Consider the following 20886-nt stretch of genomic DNA (forward strand, 5'->3'; position numbering starts at 1 on the left):
GCCTCATTTAATTTGGTAGCTCTTTTTTACGACTTAAGTATAAAACTGCCGAATTTTACTAAACTGCTCCCCCTAGCCCACAGACTGAGGAAACATTCCAATGAGATAAGGAAATCCCCTTTCTGGAAGAGAAAGTATACATTACGTTAACATTCAGTTATAATCAGCAATCCAAAAATATTAATTACACAGAAAACATGATACAGATATACACTTTCCTATCTCATCAATAATCGTTTGTATCAATTGAATTCCTCATAACCACTCCATAAGAAGATTATATAAAATCTCTCAAAAGATGAAAACCATCAAAGTTCTTTGAGTTCACAGTGATTATTCAACCCCTAAATCTGCTACATGTGATCCCATATCAAATTATCCTAGTATCGTTACTTGATCAACAACATATGAAATATATGTTTCCCTCTTGAAGTTCCTGTTACCCCTTTAAATGTCATATTTCATTCATTTTCCAATATAATCACTTACTCCGCGTAAGTAAGCTGTGATATTTTATCCCAGGCATCTATTAAAAAGATTGTTTGATACGTTGTTTCCTACTTTCCCTTAACATATACTGTAGGGGTATTCCATCAATCCTGGAGAAAAAAAACTCCCACTAAGAACACATCAGATAATACCACGTTTCATTAAGTTCACTACACCTTCTACTATAAACCTATAACCCCTTTCTAGTAATTAAATCATCGCAACCTGTTGCATTGATGTTGTAAAATAACAACCTATTGTTTAATAACTTCAGAACTTACAAACAATGTGTACTACTCCATCAGCCTAATAGTAAAAACAACCTCCCATTGTTCAACGTACCAGAAACAGATTATCGTTTTTAGAATTAATGAACTGTCCACATAACTCACTGTTGTTTAAACAAACTATAGAATTTAATAATAATAATTAAAAATTGCCAAAGAATGTTCTATATTTCAACTATTTAGACATGTGCTCCACCTTACCCTCTTACTAAATCATGGCATTAGTAAATTGTATCCACAAACCACTACTACCTAATAACATATTTTCATTCACCTAAATAGAAAGATTTATTTTAATACCAGTCTAGTAAACAATCCAATTCAACATTTCAGATCTCCCAATGACTCTACTTATCCTTCTTCAAACAATCCAATTCAACATTTCTCATCACCCAATTAACCTACTTATCCGTCTAACATAGAAAACCCTCAACAATATCTATTATTCTCTATCGCTGACTTTCCATCTAACGGTACTTTAACAGATGACAAATTATTTTGAAGATGTAGTCAAAACAAACAAAACATCTATTCACAGAGATGCAACTTTAATTACTATGTTATACTATCCGCTATGGGTTGGTAAGCCAATCTCATTCATATAATTCTATCAATTAAACCATTAATTCACGTCAACATCATCAATGTAAGAGTTTTGCTTCCTTCCCTACATGGGCTTGAACCAGGGACACTCTACACACATCGACAACATTCACCCTCGAAACACCGTTACCCTTCGCTCCAAAGCATGTTAAACAACTACTTCCACGTCGCAGAGCAAGTTACGTCACCACTCTAAACGCCACTAGTTCGCACCACTAACTAGCTAGCCCTTTCACACCGGTAACATTCAACCCCCTTTGACTTCCTTCTCCTCAGCAACCATTGATCCTTGTACACCAAACGTAACCCATAATGTCCCTTACAGCTCTCTCACGTTTCCGCGAGCCCCAATGGCTAACACCCGCAGACAAAAACATGGAAACTCTTCCATTTTTTACTAGTAGACCAAATAAAACACATTCTCAAACAGCGTTCTGCATTTACCTCTATCGTAGGGTTTAAAAACTAACTTAACAACATTAACAATCCTAAATTGCTGTAGTAACTTCATGTTTGGTTCAGTTTATCTGTTACGATATTGTGTCAGTAACACTTCTTTAGTGACCTCAACCAAAAGTTCCTATATTCCTCAGTCAATGTTATCGTTCATACTCTGCTTCCTACCAACACTGCTTCATTATCCCTAGTGTTTGTTTAATATCCCTTTTATTCTCTGAGTACCCTTGCGTCACTTCCCATGAAGATAAGACATTCGCTTCACTGTGCGTCGTAAACTACATCCTATGTCCCCTGTTTTCAACTAAGATCATAGCCACAGCTCTTATGAAACCACCGATCCGGCATTATTAGAATACATCAGATCTAGGTAACTGTCCTTTCTAAGTAGGCTACAAGTAACACCAAAGACTTGCTGTAGTTGACCAGCATATATTGAATTTATATCCATAGTATCAATATCCCATTTATGGATTGACATTACACCACCATTCTCAATCGTTTAATCTAGCAAACCCTTAGGCAACGCAAAAAAATGACTACCACGAAATCGTCTCGCTATTCCTGTTAAATAAGTGAGTCTTACCATGCACGCTTCAAATCTTCCATTCTACATCACCAAACCAAATACTCTGTAGTATCCGTTCAATCAACACATACCAGCAGTTGAATTACACTCAGAAACCCAGATTTGTTTACTCTATGCCATTGCCCCAATGCTATTGAACTGACACAGACATCCCACAAATAGCGCAATTACAATGGTTTGTCGTCTTACCATCTGATTCGAAATGAAGTTCCTTCACTTCACCACCTTAGCTCCGCAATGATAATTAGTTTAATGGAAACCCTAACTTGGCTTTGTACAATATTATAAGTTAGGTCTATGAATTCCAACTTTATGGGCAGTTAATTTCTTAAATCTTATTTCTATCAAAGGATCTAACAACGGTACAACTTAGAAAACAAAAACTGACTGTAATTTCCAGGACACTACCCTGTCTGTCCCAGAAAATACAGACTTGTCCACTACTCTCTAAAATAACCTCACAATCTCCATACCACTCCTTGATATTCTATGACTTAATTCTGTTATATATCGTAACTTCTTATCCAAACGTATATCAAATTATCATATCCATTTCTATAACTTATTATGCACCCTTCAGATTCAAAGTACTTTCTGCTCTTTGTTCATAAGATGTCCCATTCAATTACTTAACTTTGTTAGCTGACTTTTTCTCCTTATTACTTATATTTCCTTGCCATCGTGCGCTCATTAAATCACATGCTTTATATGCCTCTTTCATACAGTGAGGGAAAAAAGTATTTGATCCCCTGCTGATTTTGTACGTTTGCCCACTGACAAAGAAATTATCAGTCTATAATTTTAATGGTAGGTTTATTTGAACAGTGAGAGACAGAATAATAACAACAAAATCCAGAAAAACGCATGTCAAAAAGGTTATAAATTGTTTTGCATTTTAATGAGGGAAATAAGCATTTGACCCCCTCTCAATCAGAAAGATTTCTGGCTCCCAGGTGTCTTTTATACAGGTAACGAACTGAGATTAGGAGCACACTCTTAAAGGGAGTGCACCTAATCTCAGCTTGTTACCTGTATAAAAGACACCTGTCCACAGAAGCAATCAATCAATCAGATTCCAAACTCTCCACCATGGCCAAGACCAAAGAGCTCTCCAAGGATGTCAGGGACAAGATTGTAGACCTACACGGCTGGAATGGGCTACAAGACCATTGCCAAGCAGATTGGTGAGAAGGTGACAACAGTTGGTGCGATTATTCGCAAATGGAAGAAACACAAAATAAATGTCAATCTCCCTCGGCCTGGGGCACCATGCAAGATCTCACCTCGTGGAGTTGCAATGATCATGAGAACGGTGAGGAATCAGCCCAGAACTACACGGGAGGATCTTGTCAATGATCTCAAGGCAGCTGAGACCATAGTCACCAAGAAAACAATTGGTAACACACTACGCCATGAAGGACTGAAATCCTGCAGCACCCGCAAGGTCCCCCTGCTCAAGAAAGCACATATACAGGCCCGTCTGAATTATGCCAATGAACATCTGAATGATTCAGAGGAGAACTGGGTGAAAGTGTTGTGGTCAGATGAGACCAAAATTGAGCTCTTTGGCATCAACTCAACTCACCGTATTTGGAGGAGGAGGAATGCTGCCTATGACCCCAAGAACACCATCCCCACCGTCAAACATGGAGGTGGAAACATAATGCTTTGGGGGGTGTTTTTCTGCTAAGGGGACAGGACAAGTTCACCGCATCAAAGGGACGATGGATGGGGCCATGTACCGTCAAATCTTGGGTGAGAACCTCCTTCCCTCAGCCAGGGCATTGAAAATGGGTCGTGGATGGGTATTCCAGCCTGACAATGACCCAAAACACACGGCCAAGGCCACAAAAGAGTGGCTCAAGAAGAAGCACATTAAGGTCCTGGAGTGGCCTAGCCAGTCTCCAGACCTTAATCCCATAGAAAATATGTGGAGGGAGCTGAAGGTTCGAGTTGCCAAACGTCAGCCTCGAAACCTTAATGACTTGGAGAAGATCTGCAAAGAGGAGTAGGACAAAATCCCTCCTGAGATGTGTGCAAACCTGGTGGCCAACTACAAGAAATGTCTGACCTCTGTGATTGCCAACACGGGTTTTGCCACCAAGTACTAAGTCATGTTTTGCAGAGGGGTCAAATACTTATTTCCCTCATTAAAAAGCAAATAAATTTATAACGTCTTCTGTAGCTCAGCTGGTAGAGCACGGCGCTTGTAACGCCAAGGTAGTGGGTTCGATCCCCGGGACCACCCATACACAAAAAAAAAAATGTATGCACGCATGACTGTAAGTCGCTTTGGATAAAAGCGTCTGCTAAATGGCATATTATATTATTATTATTATAACATTTTTGACATGCGTTTTTCTGGATTTTTTTGTTGTTATTCTGTCTCTCACTGTTCAAATAAACCTACCATTAAAATTATAGACTGATCATGTCTTTGTCAGTGGGCAAACGTACAAAATCAGCAGGGGATCAAATATTTTTTTCCCTCACTGTAAATCAGGTAGGCACATTCCTTCATAAGATGTGGGAGTGCCCTGCAGTTAAATGCTTCTGGGGCAAAGTTACAAAATTAATTTTGAAGTGCATGAATATAAATATTCAATGCTTTGCATCTATTATGTAACTTAACGATGATAGCCCTTGAATCTCTCAATCAATCAGAGAAGATTACTGCTGGCAGGCAGCACTGCTGTGAAGAAAATGTTGGCTCTAAGATGGCAACCACCTCACTCTCTCCCATTTAACCAGTGGATACAGTCACTATTAGAAGTTATAACATTAGAATTATCGAAAGTGAGAATGAATGGTGCTAGTCAAGGAATAATTCAGGCCTGGACAAATATACTTGACTCTGTAAAGAACAATCTCAGCTAAAGCCCCACACATACACCTTTTTTTAGGAACTACAATACAACTTTGTATCCGTAGCCATGGCCATTTTTTAAATAAATCAGATATTGACTGAAATTATAGCACATAAAACATTTCACTGGCATGGACAAATAATGAATGAAGTTCAGGTATTACATTTATTGTCAACATTTTCTTAGAATGTAGGGAAAAACGACACGCACAAGAAAAAGTATGAAAGAGTGGCAGGAGTAAAATGAAAGCAATCAATCCAGCGAGATTTAAGTGACACAGGAAACACAGGAAATAGGTGGCTGAAAAAGACAGCTCCTCAGGTGGGCAGGGCATGCGCGTTGCTACAGATCTCAAAGGACTGGATAACTCAGGACCTATTGCTTTCACCAACTCAGTTGTCTCAGATCTGTGAAGGGGAGTGAACAAGGGCAGGGGGAAGGGAACATTCCTGGAATGAAACGCAGACCATTTCTCTAGCATTCCTCTGCCCCATTCAAAACATATTCTAGAATATAGATTATGACTGGACTGTGATTGTAAAATGTGGGTCCGTTTCAGACCACTCTGGAGGGGGTGCAGAGGGAGCTGTCCAGTCTACAGGAGCTCAGCAGTCACCATAAGAAGAGAGCAGCAGAGATCCTCAGTCTACTGCTCCGAGACCTCAGTGACATAGGAGGCATCATCGGCACCAGTGACCTCAAGGCTGTAAGGACACACATTCTAAAAAAATATTACACAATTATGCACTTACACTCATACACACATATACACACTCTGTCATTGAGACACACTACCTGTTACAAACAGTTTTCCATACAAGCACATATTCCATACACGCACACACACACACTCTCTCACTCAGTCCTGATCTCTCTCTGCTCCTCAGATGATGGAGGTGAATGAGGTCATTGAGGAGGAGTTCACCATGGCCCGTCTTTACATCAGTAAGATGAAGTCGGAGGTCAAGTCTCTGGTGAACCGCAGCAAACAGCTGGAGAGCTCCCTTGTCGACACCTCCCGCAAGATGCAGGCCAATGAGAAGGAGCTGGCCTCCTGTCAGTTACTGATCTCCCAGGTAACCAGGAAGTGGATTTAACATAATTTTCTATATCTAGAAAAAAAAGTCCACTCTCATTGTCCTTCAAGAGTTGTTGAATCTTTTCCTTTCTTCAGTTTACTATTCTGTTCATGCAGCTTGGTTGGTAAGTGAGGTAGTAGCTAGGTTTCCATCCAATTGGCGACAGATTTTGATGCGAATATTCTAAAAACAATATGTGCATTTTCCCACCAGAGATGTGTTTCCATCAAATTGACTTGTTGCAGATAAAAGGCTGTGCGTGATGACGTAGTACACATAAAATACCTTTTGTGGTTCAATTCCCATGTACTGAATAGAAAACTACAAGTTAAATGGGTTTCCATCGCATTTTCAACTCTACTGATGGTTTTCTCACAAAAGATATTGCGTTATATAGCGAACGTGCCCACTCTGGTATTGGCATGTGCACTTTGGCCAACAGCGCTATCTAGAGCACATATATAGCCTACATGATAAGATTATTATTATGGACAAAAGAGCAAGATGCTTTTTATTTGTCAAACGGTAGCCAAGCATTAATTATCATGTCACCAGAATAAGACCCTCGATATGTATTGGAAAGGAGCATCAAGCTCATCACCTTGCACTTTCACCACCCTGTGAAATTAATAATTTATTTCATCTGTAGCCTAATAAACGGCATGCTTTCCTGACAAGTTGTAGTGGGAGGACGACACAACATGTCATCGCGTGACTCTAAGTTAACTTCGATATGATGGTTATTACAGTATATCAATATTTGCACATTAAAAGCGTTTCCACCAACATTTTCACCGACAATAATTCATTTTATCGACACAGAAATATCTCACCTTGTCTAGCGTATTTTGTTTTGTCAACATTTGGAAAGTTTACCGAAAACAGTTCTGTTTCCATCATGCCTGTCATTACATTTTTTATTTTACATGTACTTTACTCGCATTAAAAGATTGGATGGAAACCTGGTTAGAGACAGTATTATTTTCCCCTGTTATTAACCCCGTCCCTGCCTGATGGTGTGGGTTCTCCATGCAGCACCAGGCTAAGATCAAGTCTCTGACAGACTACATGCAGAACATCGAGCAGAAGAAGAGACAGCTAGAGGAGAGCCAGGACTCACTGATGGAAGAGCTACACTCACTACATGCACAGGGTGAGACACACAGAGACACCAACACAAACATGCCTGTCATCAATCATTCCATCACATGAAAAAAACAATTTCTCTTGTTTTGTCTTCACAGAGAAAATGAAAGAGGTGCATGTGATGGATAAGCAGAAGGAGCACCTGACCAAACTGCAGGATGCAGTGGAGATGAAGGTAAAGATCTCTCCATTTCTCTCATCCTCCCTCTCTCATCCCTCCCATGTTATGTGCACCCCCTTGCTTTCCCCCCCACTTTCTTTCAAGTTCCTGTGAAAGATAAATCAAATCAACTTTAACTTTGACCCTTGACCCTATGTTCCCCTCTGCACTCTGTAGAAGACCCTAGAGGAGCAGATGGAGAACCACAGAGAGGTCCATCAGAAGCAGCTGTCTCGCCTGCGGGATGAGATCGACCACAAGCAGAGGGTCCTGGACGAGCTCAAGGAGTAAGATCATTTTTATTTATTTAAGTTACAGGTATTTTTAAAGTCCCATTTCAGGTAGTTAACATAGTCCCATGAGATAATGAGAGTATGTAGAGTGTACCATTGGTTTCTACTATACTGAATAGTGACCACTGTGGTCTCCCCCTAGTCTGAACCAGGGGCTGCAGCTGGAACAGAGGAAGCTGCAGTCAGACTATGACAAACTGAAAGCCGAGGAGCTGGAGAAGGACGAGAAACTGCAGAAGCTTGTGTAAGTCTGTTGGCCTATTACACTATCTACCACAGCTCTGTTCTGTTCTCCTCAGACATGTGTGTAACATGGTTATAAAATGGTGATAACATGGTCATAACATGGTCGTAACATGGTCGTAACATGGTCATAACATGGTTGTAACATGAAATTAATGGTCAAGCCCTGAACACTATGTGTCCACTCTGTCTCTCTGCTGTAGCTTCATGAATGAGAAGAGAGAGCAGGCCAAGGAGGACCTGAAGGGGCTGGAAGAAACTGTGGTGAGTGGATGGAGTTATTATTATGTACATTTTACATTTACATTTACATCATTTAGCAGACGGTCTTATCCAGAGCGACTTACAAATTGGTGCATTCAACTTATGATAGCAAGTGGGACAACCACTTTTTTTTCTTTCTTTTTTTATGGGGGGTGGGGGAAGAAGGATTACTTTTATACTATTCCAGGTATTCCTTAAAGAGGTAGGGTTTCAAGTGTCTCCGGAAGGTGGTCAGTGACTCCGCTGTCCTGGCGTCGTGGGGGAGCTTGTTCCACCATTGGGGTGCCAGAGCAGCGAATAGCTTTGACTGGGCTGAGCGGGAACTGTGCTTCTGTAGAGGTAGGGGAGCTAGCAGGCCAGAGGTGGATGAACATAGTGCCCTCGTTTGGGTGTAGGGTCTGATCAGAGCCTGAAGGTTACAGAGCATCTCAGGTTTTGATTGATGTTGAACTCATTGACGATGAGATGTATCCATTCCACCAGGCCAAGGAGCTTCAGACCCTGCACAACCTGCGCAGGCTCTTCATCCAAGAGCTCACCTCCCGCGTCAGCATGGTAAGTGGGCTTACTGTATGCATTTGTGGGCTTACTGTATGCCTTAACATCCACCTTTTTGCTAACAACTAACAAGGCTGTTGCCATTGTTTGGTGAAGTGTTATTGGTAACTAAGGCCAGAAGGTGAAGGCAAACAACAAAACAAGTCGACTTTAGGAATCACTTTCCCATGCTATGTACCATACAATGAGGGAAAAAAGTATTTGATCCCCTGCTGATTTTGTACGTTTGCCCACTGACAAAGAAATGATCAGTCTATAGGTAGGTTTATTTGAACAGTGAGAGACAGAATAACAAGGCATTGAAAGTGGGTCGTGGATGGGTATTCCATCATGACAATGACCCAAAACACACGGCCAAGGCAACAAAGGAGTGGCTCAAGAAGAGGCACATTAAGGTCCTGGAGTGGCCTAGCCAGTCTCCAGACCTTAATCCCATAGAAAATCTGTGGAGGGAGCTGAAGGTTCAAATTGCCTCGAAACCTTAATGACTTGGAGAAGATCTGCAAAGAGGAGTAGGACAAAATCCCTCCTGAGATGTGTGCAAACCTGGTGGCCAACTACAAGAAGTCTGACCTCTGTGATTGCCAACAAGGGTTTTGCCACCAAGTACTAAGTCATGTTTTGCAGAGGGGTCAAATACTTATTTCCCTCATTAAAATGCAAATCAATTCATAACATTTTTGACATGCGTTTTTCTGGATTTTTTTGTTGTTATTCTGTCTCACTGTTCAAATAAACCTACCATAAAAATTATAGACTGATCATTTCTTTGTCAGTGGGCAAACTTACTAAATCAGCAGGGGATCAAATACTTTTTTCCCTCACTGTATACTGTAAATGTCATCAGTTGTGGTACTGGTCATGGTAATCCCATCCAAAACTGTGCAAATGAATGGCGCTGATGGGTAGCCTACCAAACTTGCTAATGGCCCTCGCTAATGGCCTGGTACTCGGCACTCTATTGTCCCTCTAATCATTCGCTAAACACATCATGATTTAATTTGAGTAATGGAAATAATGAGGAGAAATGGTGATGGGAGTTAGAAATGGACCCGGACCCAATATGCATAAATATAATTGTAAAACCTGGTCGGAAAGGCCCTAAAGGACAACCGGTCCAATCCGAGTGAGGGAAGCAGCAGAAAAGGCAATTGTTTTGTTATGAGTGAGTGAGTGAGTGAGTGAGTGAGTGAGTGAGAGAGAGAGAGAGAGAGAGAGAGAGAGAGAGAGAGAGAGAGAGAGAGAGAGAGAGAGAGAGAGAGAGAGAGAGAGGGAGAGAGGGAGAGAGGGAGAGAGGGAGAGAGGGAGAGAGGGAGGGAGGGAGGGAGGGAGGGAGGGAGGGAGGGAGGGAGGGAGGGAGGGAGAGAGAGAGAGAGAGAGAGGATCAGAGCACATGCCTTTTTTGCCACTTTCTCCAAGTCATCAATTTAGAGTCGCATCATGCAGCCCATATGTTTTCATTTCTAAGACATTCCCAGATTTATAGGCCTATCACAACTAAATAAAGAATGGATTTTATTGTGATGGTGTAGGCTATATTAAATACATTTATTAAGCTTTTACATACTCCAAAGACGCGCATCAGCAGATTGTATGCGTTGAAGCCCGGAGATGCTAAACATGTTTATGTTAATTAGAGGTCAATTACCTTGAGACCGGCAGTCATTTGCATGACACTTACCATCTGACACAATTTTGTGACCACCACAGCCCTATGTAAGATGTCACTTCCATGTTTCTATCCAATCAGAGTGCAGAGATGGATAATGATGAGGCTGGTGGCAGCCTGGCTCAGAGACAGAGGATCACCTTCCTGGAGAACAACCTGGAGCAGCTCACCAAGGTCCACAAACAGGTACGACACACGCATTCGCACATACGTACACGCATGCACACACGCGCACACGCTTACACACACACACTGTAACTTAATATCCTCCTCTTCCCCGTCTCTCCTCTCCAGTTGGTGCGTGATAACGCCGACCTGCGCTGTGAGCTGCCCAAGCTGGAGAAGCGTCTACGGGCAACTGCTGAGAGGGTCAAGGCCCTGGAGGCGGCCCTGAGGGAGGCCAAAGAGAGTGCCATGAGGGACCGCAAACGCTACCAGCAGGAGGTGGACCGCATCAAAGAGGCTGTGCTCTCCAAGAATGCCTCCAGGAGGGGGCACTCTGCACAAATAGGTGAGAGACAGTGATACACAGTAGAGAATGTTGGGAGAAGTTGCCCCCTACATGTGTCTCAGGGAGCTTCATGTTTCATACTGTATCCAGTGATAAATTATTTCCAATTAACTTAAATATAGCTGACATATCTCTGTATTAATATATCTGTTTGTGTTGTATAGGAAAATGTATGAAAAGTTTCATATCAGTGTATATTCCCTGTCTCCCCCCTTCGCTCTCTGTAGCTAAGCCGATCCGTGCAGGACATCAGCAGCACTCCACATCCTCTCCCTCAACGGGTCATTCCATCCGTGGAGGTTCTATCCGTGGGGGTGGAGGGGTGTCTAGCCCTCACCACCACCGCCACCCAGCCTCTCCATCACCCCACCGTCAGCAGCAGCAGCAGCAGCAGCACCGCAGCAAATAAAGCACAGGTTAGTACAGGACACATTGTCATTAGTCATTGATCATTAGTTGTCTTATTTTCATAATTCTGTATGAGAAAATTAAGTATTTTGTGGGAATATATGTACGATTTTAGTGCTTAGTGTGAGGGCCAACAAGTGGATATGCCTTGCGACTGCTCCAGAAAGCTTAGTAGTTCTCTGATGGACTCCAATGACCTTTCTTACTTCCCACACTGCTCTATTTTGAACCTTACAGCCATTCCTTACAATTTCTTCACAGCTGGATTGAAACAATACACCTTTGAATGCTTGATTCAGCCAAATCACATCTTAGAAGAAATGTCTATGGTAACCCTGAGCCCAGCTGTGTGGCCATTTCGCTTTGTGTCACGCGTTTAGCATGAATTAATCACATTGGACTAATTGGTGTATGGGTCTGGTATTGGCCCACTCTGGTGCTGTTGGCCTTTGAGAAGATTAATGACAGTAAGGCTTTAATCAGCCCTGAGAATCACAGAGAAAGCCAAAGGCCTCAATGACATCTGTGTTGTTGCCAATATCTAGGTCAGGACCAAAGCATTCACTCTATTCTAGAAACGAGTACACGAGATCTGAATCTTAAAGAGCATTAGGGTCCCCAGGAAAGTGTTCAGAGGCACTTTAGTCTCTACATTTCAAATATAAAGTTCAATATTGGTCCACAAGGGGGCAGCACATATATATATATAACATCAGAGCTCTGTGTTTTTTGTCCCTTTCATTTTACATTTACATTTTAGTCATTTAGCAGACGCTCTTATCCAGAGCGACTTACAGTTAGTGAGTGGATACATGTTTTTATTTTTTCATGATGCTTGATGACAAATGTGATAGTAATAATAATATGTGATATAAACAACAATTAACAATAATGTTCGGCTTATCAAAAGCTCCCCATCGATCGCTCTTGCCTCTTCTCATAAGTGGCTATTTTTATTTATTTTTCATACTGGCCCCCTGTGGGAATCGAACCCACAACCCTGGCATTGCAAACGCCATGCTCTACCAACTGAGCTACACGGGACCATTCATGACCTCATGTTATCTGAAATACATCACCAATCTAGTGATATTACCTCACACTTACAATACAATACTAGGCAATCGAACCATAAACAAACTCTTTCTGGGTCTCTCCCTGAGTCTTTCTCTCTCTCAATTTTTTCATAGCAGCAGTGTGGAAGCTGGATTTTCCAGCTGGATGTACAGACCATCTCTCCTCTCCGTTTAGGACCGGACCCCACTCTGGGACTGTCTGGGATATTCTCTTTCCCCATGGACCTAGCTATCTCTCTCTCTAACCACTGGGACCAATCCTCCTCTTCTTCTCTCACCATTCTGCCTTTACTGGGACTCCAGACTCCTCATTCCTGAACAAACACACTCTGTAAGCCCGATATCTTTATTAATAGGTCTCCTATCCTCATGGTCAAGAGGAAACAGAGGCTTTGTAATGCTGAACAAGGGCTTTTCATCTCTCGCCTCCTTGAATGTCTCTCACTCTGCCTCTGTTTCTGGTGCTCTATCAATATGCCTCTCGCTTTCTCTCTCTCTCACTCATCTCTCACTCTCTCTCTCTGACTGAAATTGTGTAATGAGCTACTGTGTGTTGTTGAGGGTGATGTCTCTCTGGTGCTCGTTCAGTGTTGTATCTCGTGAAACAGGCTGATTTTCCTATAAGATAAATTATGAGAAAATATGGTTTAGAGGGTAACATTGAATATGGTTGTTTAGGGGTTTCTGTCTAACACCAATACCCTCAGAAACAATAGAAGGGACAAGGAAGTTGTTAAGGATGAACATGTGGAGACACAGTTAGTATTGTAGTGTGTTTTAGAACCCACATAGTGTTTTTTGATGAATGTTTAGATCACCTTTAAAAGTAGTGGTTTTGAAAGTAGCACTATTTTGTATTGAATTTTGTTGATTTAATTATTATTACTTTTATTAAGATATCTGCTATTTATTTTACACATTTTATTTATGCAACATTGATGTTAGTTATTTGAACATTTGCTTTGACAATATCACACACTACTGAAGTCACATGAAGAGTCTATGGTCAGACTTTACTAATCTACTCTGCTTGAGATGCACATGGGAAAGATACAGAACAACTATCTCATTGTAAACTTTTATAATTCAGATTATGTATCCCAGATGGTTTTAATAATTGTCTAGCAACATTTTAAGACAGCATTGGAGCAGATTGTTGAGACAGAACCTTGAATTTCCTGCAAATATTTTCTATATTCTTGGTTTCCGGCGCATTGAATCTTTTAAATTGTGTCACAATCTTAATACACTAATGAGGTGCTATGAAGCCAAAACTGAGGGATCATACAGCTTTAAGAAAACGTCTAAGAAATGTGAGGAATTAGACCTAAAAGAAAGATAGGTATTTTGTAATGCCTGAGATGGTTATTATAAAGTATTCCTTCCTTTGCTGGGTTTCTTTTTTGCTGCTTTAGACTAGAATGTCTCACATGCCAGGTTGTTATTTTAAAAGAGAGTGTATTGTCAATTACCTTTATAAATGAAGGTATAGAAAAAAGATAATTGAATACCTGTGGTTATCTGAAGTTGAAGAGATGATGAGACGTATGATTGGTTGTTTCCCCACTGCAATGATGCTGATCAACCGATCAGTAGATCTTGCAGTGTATGGGGTAGTCTGAGTTCTAGGGTTTATCAGGGATTTCATGTTTGGGCTTTCTGGATTTACTCTCTCCGCTCTAAAGAAGTAACACAATCAGAATAGTTTACAAATTATATAAGGTTGTCATTGTTGTCGTTGGTCTGTGATGTAGAGTATTTCCTCCATATCACCTGCCCACTTGTGATCCACCTGTATTCACGGTGCTAAAGGATATTCGGACTAATGGTTTGTAGATATCTGCTCTCTGTCATGTATCAAATCAAGTGATTTTCCACTGCCTCTTTCATTCTAGTTCACAAAGCCAAAATAAGTGTTTTTCTGAACTTTGTATGAGGTAAGAAAAGAAAAAAAGTTGTCTCACATAAATACAAATAAATAAAAAGCATTTCACATGCTTCGTATACAACAAGTGTAGACTAACAGTGAAATGCTTACTTACGGGTCGTTTTCCAACAATGTTTTCCAACACTGCAGAGTTAAAGATAAAGGTTCAATGTTTTTTTGTTTTTTTATAGTGACTAAATACACAGTGAATAACACAGTGAATAATGAATTATGCTGTTGTGAAATGTGTTCTATTAAGGTGTCTTGGAACAGGGAATGTCATTCATTCACCTCATACGGGTTTCCTGTTGAAAGTCATGAATTGATTTATGTGATTTAAAGTATTATCATGATGACTGAAGGATGACTGCTGGCTTCTGTGAAATTTCTGAGCTAAATGTCATTTCCTGTTTTAAATGTAATTTATCTTATCTCTCTCTCTCTCTCTCTCTCTCTCTTTCTCTCTCTCTCTCTTTCTTTCTCTCCATCTGTCTCTCTCTTCTGAAGTGTCTTTGGTCACTGTTAGTAACTATTAGTCTGAAACATTTGTAAAGAAAGCGCTTGTGAGTCAACTATCAATAAGGTTCTCATGCTTATGGTACAAGGGACAATGTTGATCAGATACTTGTTTTCGTAGGTTAAAGAGAAACTCTGACCTAAATCATATTTAGCCATTTTTCACATCATATGCCATATGTAGGCCAATGTTCACCACAATATGTATCTCTGTCCTGTACCTAATAGGCTACCACACTGTTCTGTTCGGATAAAATTGTGCTGTTGATAACATAATAGCCTTTTTATTTCCCTTTACTTATTTAAATAGGCCTACATGATAATCTTGGACCCATAGACTGAACCCTTTGTTTCAGACACAATAAAAAGCTGAATATTATCAATATGTTGTTGTTTTTCTTCTGGGAAATTGAGTAATTTTTTAAACAGCTATGATGAACAACTTATGCGGGGGTGATTTGGTTAATCACACTAGCCCACGCAAGATTTCCATATCCACTTCTCCTCGAGAGGGAAAACTTCACCTGCCCTTCAACCCCGCCCTCCAGTTGGCTTCCCCGCCTCTTCCCGAGTCCCACTGCGCCTGCTTTCCTGTCAACCACACCGAGAAGAGGCAACATGGGTCATAGACCGAAGCTGTAGGCGACGAAAAAGATACCTACCTCTCCGTTTTCAACTAAATCCAGAAACAAACTCCCGCTGAACACACATTGTCAAAGGTAAGTAAATTGCACGGTTACACGGATTTGCAGTGGAGGAGGGCGCACTAAGTGATTGATAGAGTGCATGCTACATATTTTTGCATAGCGTCATTCATAGGTTACATCGAGCCATTATTGTAAGTATTACAGAAAACGTAATAATAATCAATCATCGAATATGGAAATTTTTAGAGGAGTGGTCAATTGTGGGGTTTCTTTTTTTCTGCTTCTAAGGGGCGTAAATCTTGTTATCGATGGCAACATTGTAGTCCATTGTCGTGAACTGTTGTCCATCCAGCAGACAGCTGTTGGTGACATGTTTAACCATCGAACAAAGGCCATTGTATTGGTCCATTGAACATTTGTGCGGAACATTCATGCCCAATAGTTTCTAATGGTTGAGCCATAGGAGAAACAATGGACATCTAAGTTTCTGTACTGTGTACTCTCAGCTATGGGCTACTGGCAACTGAGGAACAGAAATGTTTATTTTGTGTCACTCACTGTCCATAACTGTGGTCCAAACCACAACACATAGATCATTTGATCATTCAACTTTGAGATGTCATCATTAAGTATGAGCCAGAATTCTGTAAAACGATATGCATTTAGCGCCATAATGTTTTGAGTACAGTAGCCTAGCCTACAATTTAATCCGTTTTGTTTTTTGTAGTGGTCTGTAAACCACCCACCCAGCCACCTATACCCCTCCCTCTCTCTCCATTAATGTTCAGCTATGCCAGTTGCAGTGGCACATAAGGCTAGCCTGTTTGTGTGTGTCCTGCTGGCCCAGGGATCCACTGCTGACCCCTGTCTCAATCTGTCACTCAGGGCCTAACCAGGGCCACACAGCTTCCAGGAAACAGAAATGCACAACCAACAGAAATATATTGCCATTGGCAGTTTCCCAGTTCCCAGTTTCTATTTATGCATATTATGCATATTGCTCTCATTCAACATAGGCCTATAGCTCTCACTCATCATGTAAACATATAGCTGACATATAGCTCTGAAATCTTACAGTAGTACATATATTTATTTCGTTATTATCATTAAACACAACAAATATTTGATATTAAAAACAAGGATATCATTTTGAATGAAATCTAAGCTACCCATAAAGCATCACTCACCAGAGGGTACTTACTTTTGGTTCACTTTGCCCAGACAGGTGGTTCTCAGCATGGTCCCATACACACCAACTGCTGCCACTAGTCCACCAGTGCACAACCAAAACAAGTTAAAAACAGACTACCTACCCCCTCTCTTCAAGTCAAGCCTCCATACTTGTACAAGTCTGGTGCTCGGTGTGTGGGAAAAGTAGGGGGGCATGGTGCTGGCATTTGTATTACCCCCCCCCCCCGGTGTATTATGTCCCACTTTGGCCTTTAGATCCCAATTCTTCCAGACTAGCCCTAATTTCAGCTATATCTCTCATTCTAGCAATGCGCCAACTTGATACTGCAACCTATGCAAGATTGTATTAGGCTTCTCTCTCTCTCTGTCCTTGTCATCCTGTTATATTTCTCTCTTCCTCGATCAATGCATCCAGCGGCCCCATTTCGTCAACTGTGGCCGTCTTCAGGTTTTTTTTTTTTTTCTTTCTCACCCCATCTGAAACTTGTTAGCCCCTCTATCAGTCTTGTCCCTCTATCTCCCGCCATCAGTCATTTTCCAGGGTAGTCGAGTGAAACTGAGCCCTCCTCCCCCCTCTTATCATGTCTGTCTGTGTGTTTGTCTGTCAGTCTGCTGTCAGGGTCTGTGGTGCAGAATGAGAGGACAGTGGGAGATCACAGGGGAATTTGTTGATGTGCTGTTTGAAGTTGTGCCCTGTTCTTAAGGAGGGCCTCGGCTGATGATGGCCTTAGAGTCTGGAAAAGGCAGAGATGAATCCATCCATATGTGTCTGACTGGTTTCATCAAGGTCCCTCTCTAGTAAGATAGAATAGAGAGTTTATGAATGAGAGGATGAACTTGGGTTACCTGGGTAGTAGGGCTGCACAATTAATCGAATTCACATCAAAATCGCAATATTGACCTGTGCAATATCCATATAGCAAGAGATCCATATCACATGGAATATTTTGAAATGCGACTCAGCCGCTTCCCATTTCTTATTCCCGCTCCTAGGCCTACTTTCCGCCGCCTCGGTCTTCCCATGCTGCAACTTTTGTAATGTCAGTGCCGAGGACTCCATCAGTGCACAATTCTGATATCCGCGTGTTACGTCTGTTTTTATAGTTAACTCCGTTTGTCAGTTTGCATGCTGTTCTATTAGGTCAAATGCAGTCTACAGATTGTACCAAACAAGAACGATGCTGTTTTCCACTTTGTTTCTTAATATAAATCATTCTATTTCTATGATTCCAACAGTTCACCCAAGTGTTTTGATCTATATCGCAAGTCAAATCGCAATTACAATATTAGGTTAAAAAAAAACATTGCATTTAGATTTTTTGGCCGATATCATGTAGCTATAGTCTGCTGCTGCAACACATGGATAAGTGTTGCAACCCTGAGCTCTGGTATTGCTCAAACAGTACTGCTGCACAAGGTTTAATTTTTGACCATAATTTAATTTATTGGGTGCCGGTCCTTGGCAGTAAGATCTAGCTCACAGATTTATGGGTTAGTGTGTTTATAGTCAAGGAGAAGCACATGTGAAGACATACTACTGCTAATGCTGTGGATAGATAGCACAAGCTGTGGTTATTATTATTGGTTTACGACTCAGTCAGAACATATCTGTAAAGAACCCATCTGATTGCAAAATAGTTGGGAAGAGATCTTTGACGTACCGATCCCATGGCATAGTGTTTATGAACTGACACGCAAAACGACACCGGATTCAAAAATTAGAATCTTTCAATTTAAATTATTATATAAAATTCTTGCTACCAATATAATGTTATTTATATGGGGGATACAATCTTCCCAGCTCTGCATGTTTTGCTGTGAAGAGACAGAATCATTAGATCATTTGTTTTGGTTCTGTCCATTTGTAGCTTGTTTTTGGACACAGGTCCAGGAATGGCTAAAGGATTGCAATATTTACCTGGAACTAACCTTGCAGATAGCATTACTGGGTGATCTGAAAAGTCATAGTCAATCAATCAATAATATAATAATACTTTTAGCAAAAATGTTTATTTTTAATTCACAATCGGTAGAAGCAATGAGAATAGAAAGGTTCAGAATTTTTGTAAAACATCACAGTACGGTTGAAATATATATGGCAAATAGAAATCCTATATGGATGGTGTTAAGAGATAGATGGGAGGTATTGAATAGAGTTGAAGGATGGGACTAATAACAAATAACAACAAATAATAACAAAGATAGCTAATAATGTAAGCATACTGTGTCCATAATAAGTATATAGGTTGTATGTTGGGAGCTTTTGGGAAGGAGCACAATTAGAAAGATATGCCATATAGAAGCAAACCGGATGGACACCATGAAAATGAGCGGAGAGGTTGAGAGTAGAAGAAGTTCAGGAGCAAAAAAAATATATATATATATATAATAGAATTATTGTAAAATTAACTCTGTCCATAAGGTGTAGATAGGAAGTATAGACCGGAAGTAGAGGCCTGGGCATTGTTGTTCACTAATTTACTCCAAGTAGGGAAAGGATGGTGGGGTTGAAAAGTAATAAAGGGGAGTATATATATAAAAAATAAAAAAAACATGGGGGATTGGAAGTGATGCAGACAATTACATTGATAGAAGATACAATCTATCTGCAATATTAAGCGTCCACCCCCCAAAATAAATAAATAAATAAAATACAAATAAAGTAAAAAAATAATAATAAAAAAAAAAAGAACCCATCTGATATTAAGCATTGGTGATATTTTTTTTAACCATATGACACCATCTCTTGCCACATTCTGAGTGGGGCTAATCTTAATCTTGAAAGTAGACGTTTTGAGAAAAAAAAATTGTCGTTTCAGCAAAGCAGTAAATAAGTTCAGTTCCTGGTTTCAAAGAAAGATACTAAAGATATCGAAATATAAAAATGTTTAAAAAAAAGTATATTTTTGTCTTCTTGGGAGAAGGCATTGTGTTTAGCAAAAGACTGGATGTAATGTACAACAGAATAAACTAAATACAGTGGGGAAAAAATGTATTTAGTCAGCCACCAATTGTGCAAGTTCTCCCACTTAAAAAGATGAGAGAGGCCTGTAATTTTCACCATAGGTACACGTCAACTATGACCGACAAAATGAGAAAAAACAATCCAGAAAATCACATTGTAGGATTTTTTATGAATTTATTTGCATATTATGGTGGAAAATAAGTATTTGTTCAATAACAAAAGTTTCTCAATACTTTGTTATATACCCTTTGTTGGCAATGACACAGGTCAAACATTTTCTGTAAGTCTTCACAAGGTTTTCACACACTGTTGCTGGTATTTTGGCCCATTCCTCCATGCAGATCTCCACTAGAGCAGTGATGTATTGGGGCTGTCGCTGGGCAACACGGATTTTCAACTCCCTCCAAAGATTTTCTATGGGGTTGAGATCTGGAGACTGGCTAGGCCACTCCAGGACCTGAAATGCTTCTTACGAAGCCACTCCTTCGTTGCCCGGGCGGTGTGTTTGGGATCATTGTCATGCTGAAAGACCCAGCCACGTTTCATCTTCAATGCCCTTGCTGATGGATGGAGGTTTTCACTCAAAATCTCACGATACATGGCCCCATTCATTCTTTCCTTTACACGGATCAGTCGTCCTGGTCCCTTTGCAGAAAAACAGCCCCAAAGCATGATGTTTCCACCCCCATGCTTCACAGTAGGTATGGTGTTCTTTGGATGCAACTCAGCATTCTTTGTCCTCCAAACACGACGAGTTGAGTTTTTACCAAAAAGTTATATTTTGGTTTCATCTGACCATATGACATTCTCCCAGTCCTCTTCTGGATCATCCAAATGCACTCTCGCAAACTTCAAACGGGCCTGGACATGTACTGGCTTAAGCAGGGGGACACGTCTGGCACTGCAGGATTTGAGTCCCTGGCGGCGTAGTGTGTTACTGAT

The 20886-nt window shown here is 40.7% G+C and overlaps 2 protein-coding genes across 4 annotated transcripts in view; both read left to right on the forward strand.

Moving 5' to 3' along the window:
* Positions 1 to 15520, forward strand: part of kif5c (kinesin family member 5C) — a 63988-nt gene extending 48468 nt beyond the window's left edge. Inside the window, exons 15-26 of one of the 2 annotated variants that reach the window (XM_041844155.2) lie at positions 5851 to 5997; positions 6179 to 6367; positions 7406 to 7523; positions 7615 to 7691; positions 7854 to 7963; positions 8112 to 8213; positions 8416 to 8476; positions 8960 to 9031; positions 10785 to 10889; positions 10998 to 11214; positions 11442 to 11630; positions 12813 to 15520. In XM_041844155.2, coding sequence (XP_041700089.1) covers positions 5851 to 5997; positions 6179 to 6367; positions 7406 to 7523; positions 7615 to 7691; positions 7854 to 7963; positions 8112 to 8213; positions 8416 to 8476; positions 8960 to 9031; positions 10785 to 10889; positions 10998 to 11214; positions 11442 to 11623 — 1380 coding nt within the window. In that variant the 3' untranslated portion in view covers positions 11624 to 11630; positions 12813 to 15520. The remainder of the gene's footprint in view (positions 1 to 5850; positions 5998 to 6178; positions 6368 to 7405; positions 7524 to 7614; positions 7692 to 7853; positions 7964 to 8111; positions 8214 to 8415; positions 8477 to 8959; positions 9032 to 10784; positions 10890 to 10997; positions 11215 to 11441; positions 11631 to 12812) is intronic. The other variant, XM_045206595.1, reaches the window with a different exon arrangement.
* A 210-nt stretch (positions 15521 to 15730) lies between these two features.
* Positions 15731 to 20886, forward strand: part of LOC121536707 (ly6/PLAUR domain-containing protein 6B-like) — a 41286-nt gene continuing 36130 nt past the window's right edge. For both annotated transcript variants that reach the window (XM_041844154.1, XM_041844152.1), the window contains exon 1: positions 15731 to 15860. The gene's annotated coding sequence lies outside the window, so the exon portion shown is untranslated. The remainder of the gene's footprint in view (positions 15861 to 20886) is intronic.

This window comes from Coregonus clupeaformis, chromosome 23 (assembly GCF_020615455.1).
Source record: "Coregonus clupeaformis isolate EN_2021a chromosome 23, ASM2061545v1, whole genome shotgun sequence".
NCBI classification, from domain to species: Eukaryota; Metazoa; Chordata; class Actinopteri; order Salmoniformes; family Salmonidae; genus Coregonus; species Coregonus clupeaformis.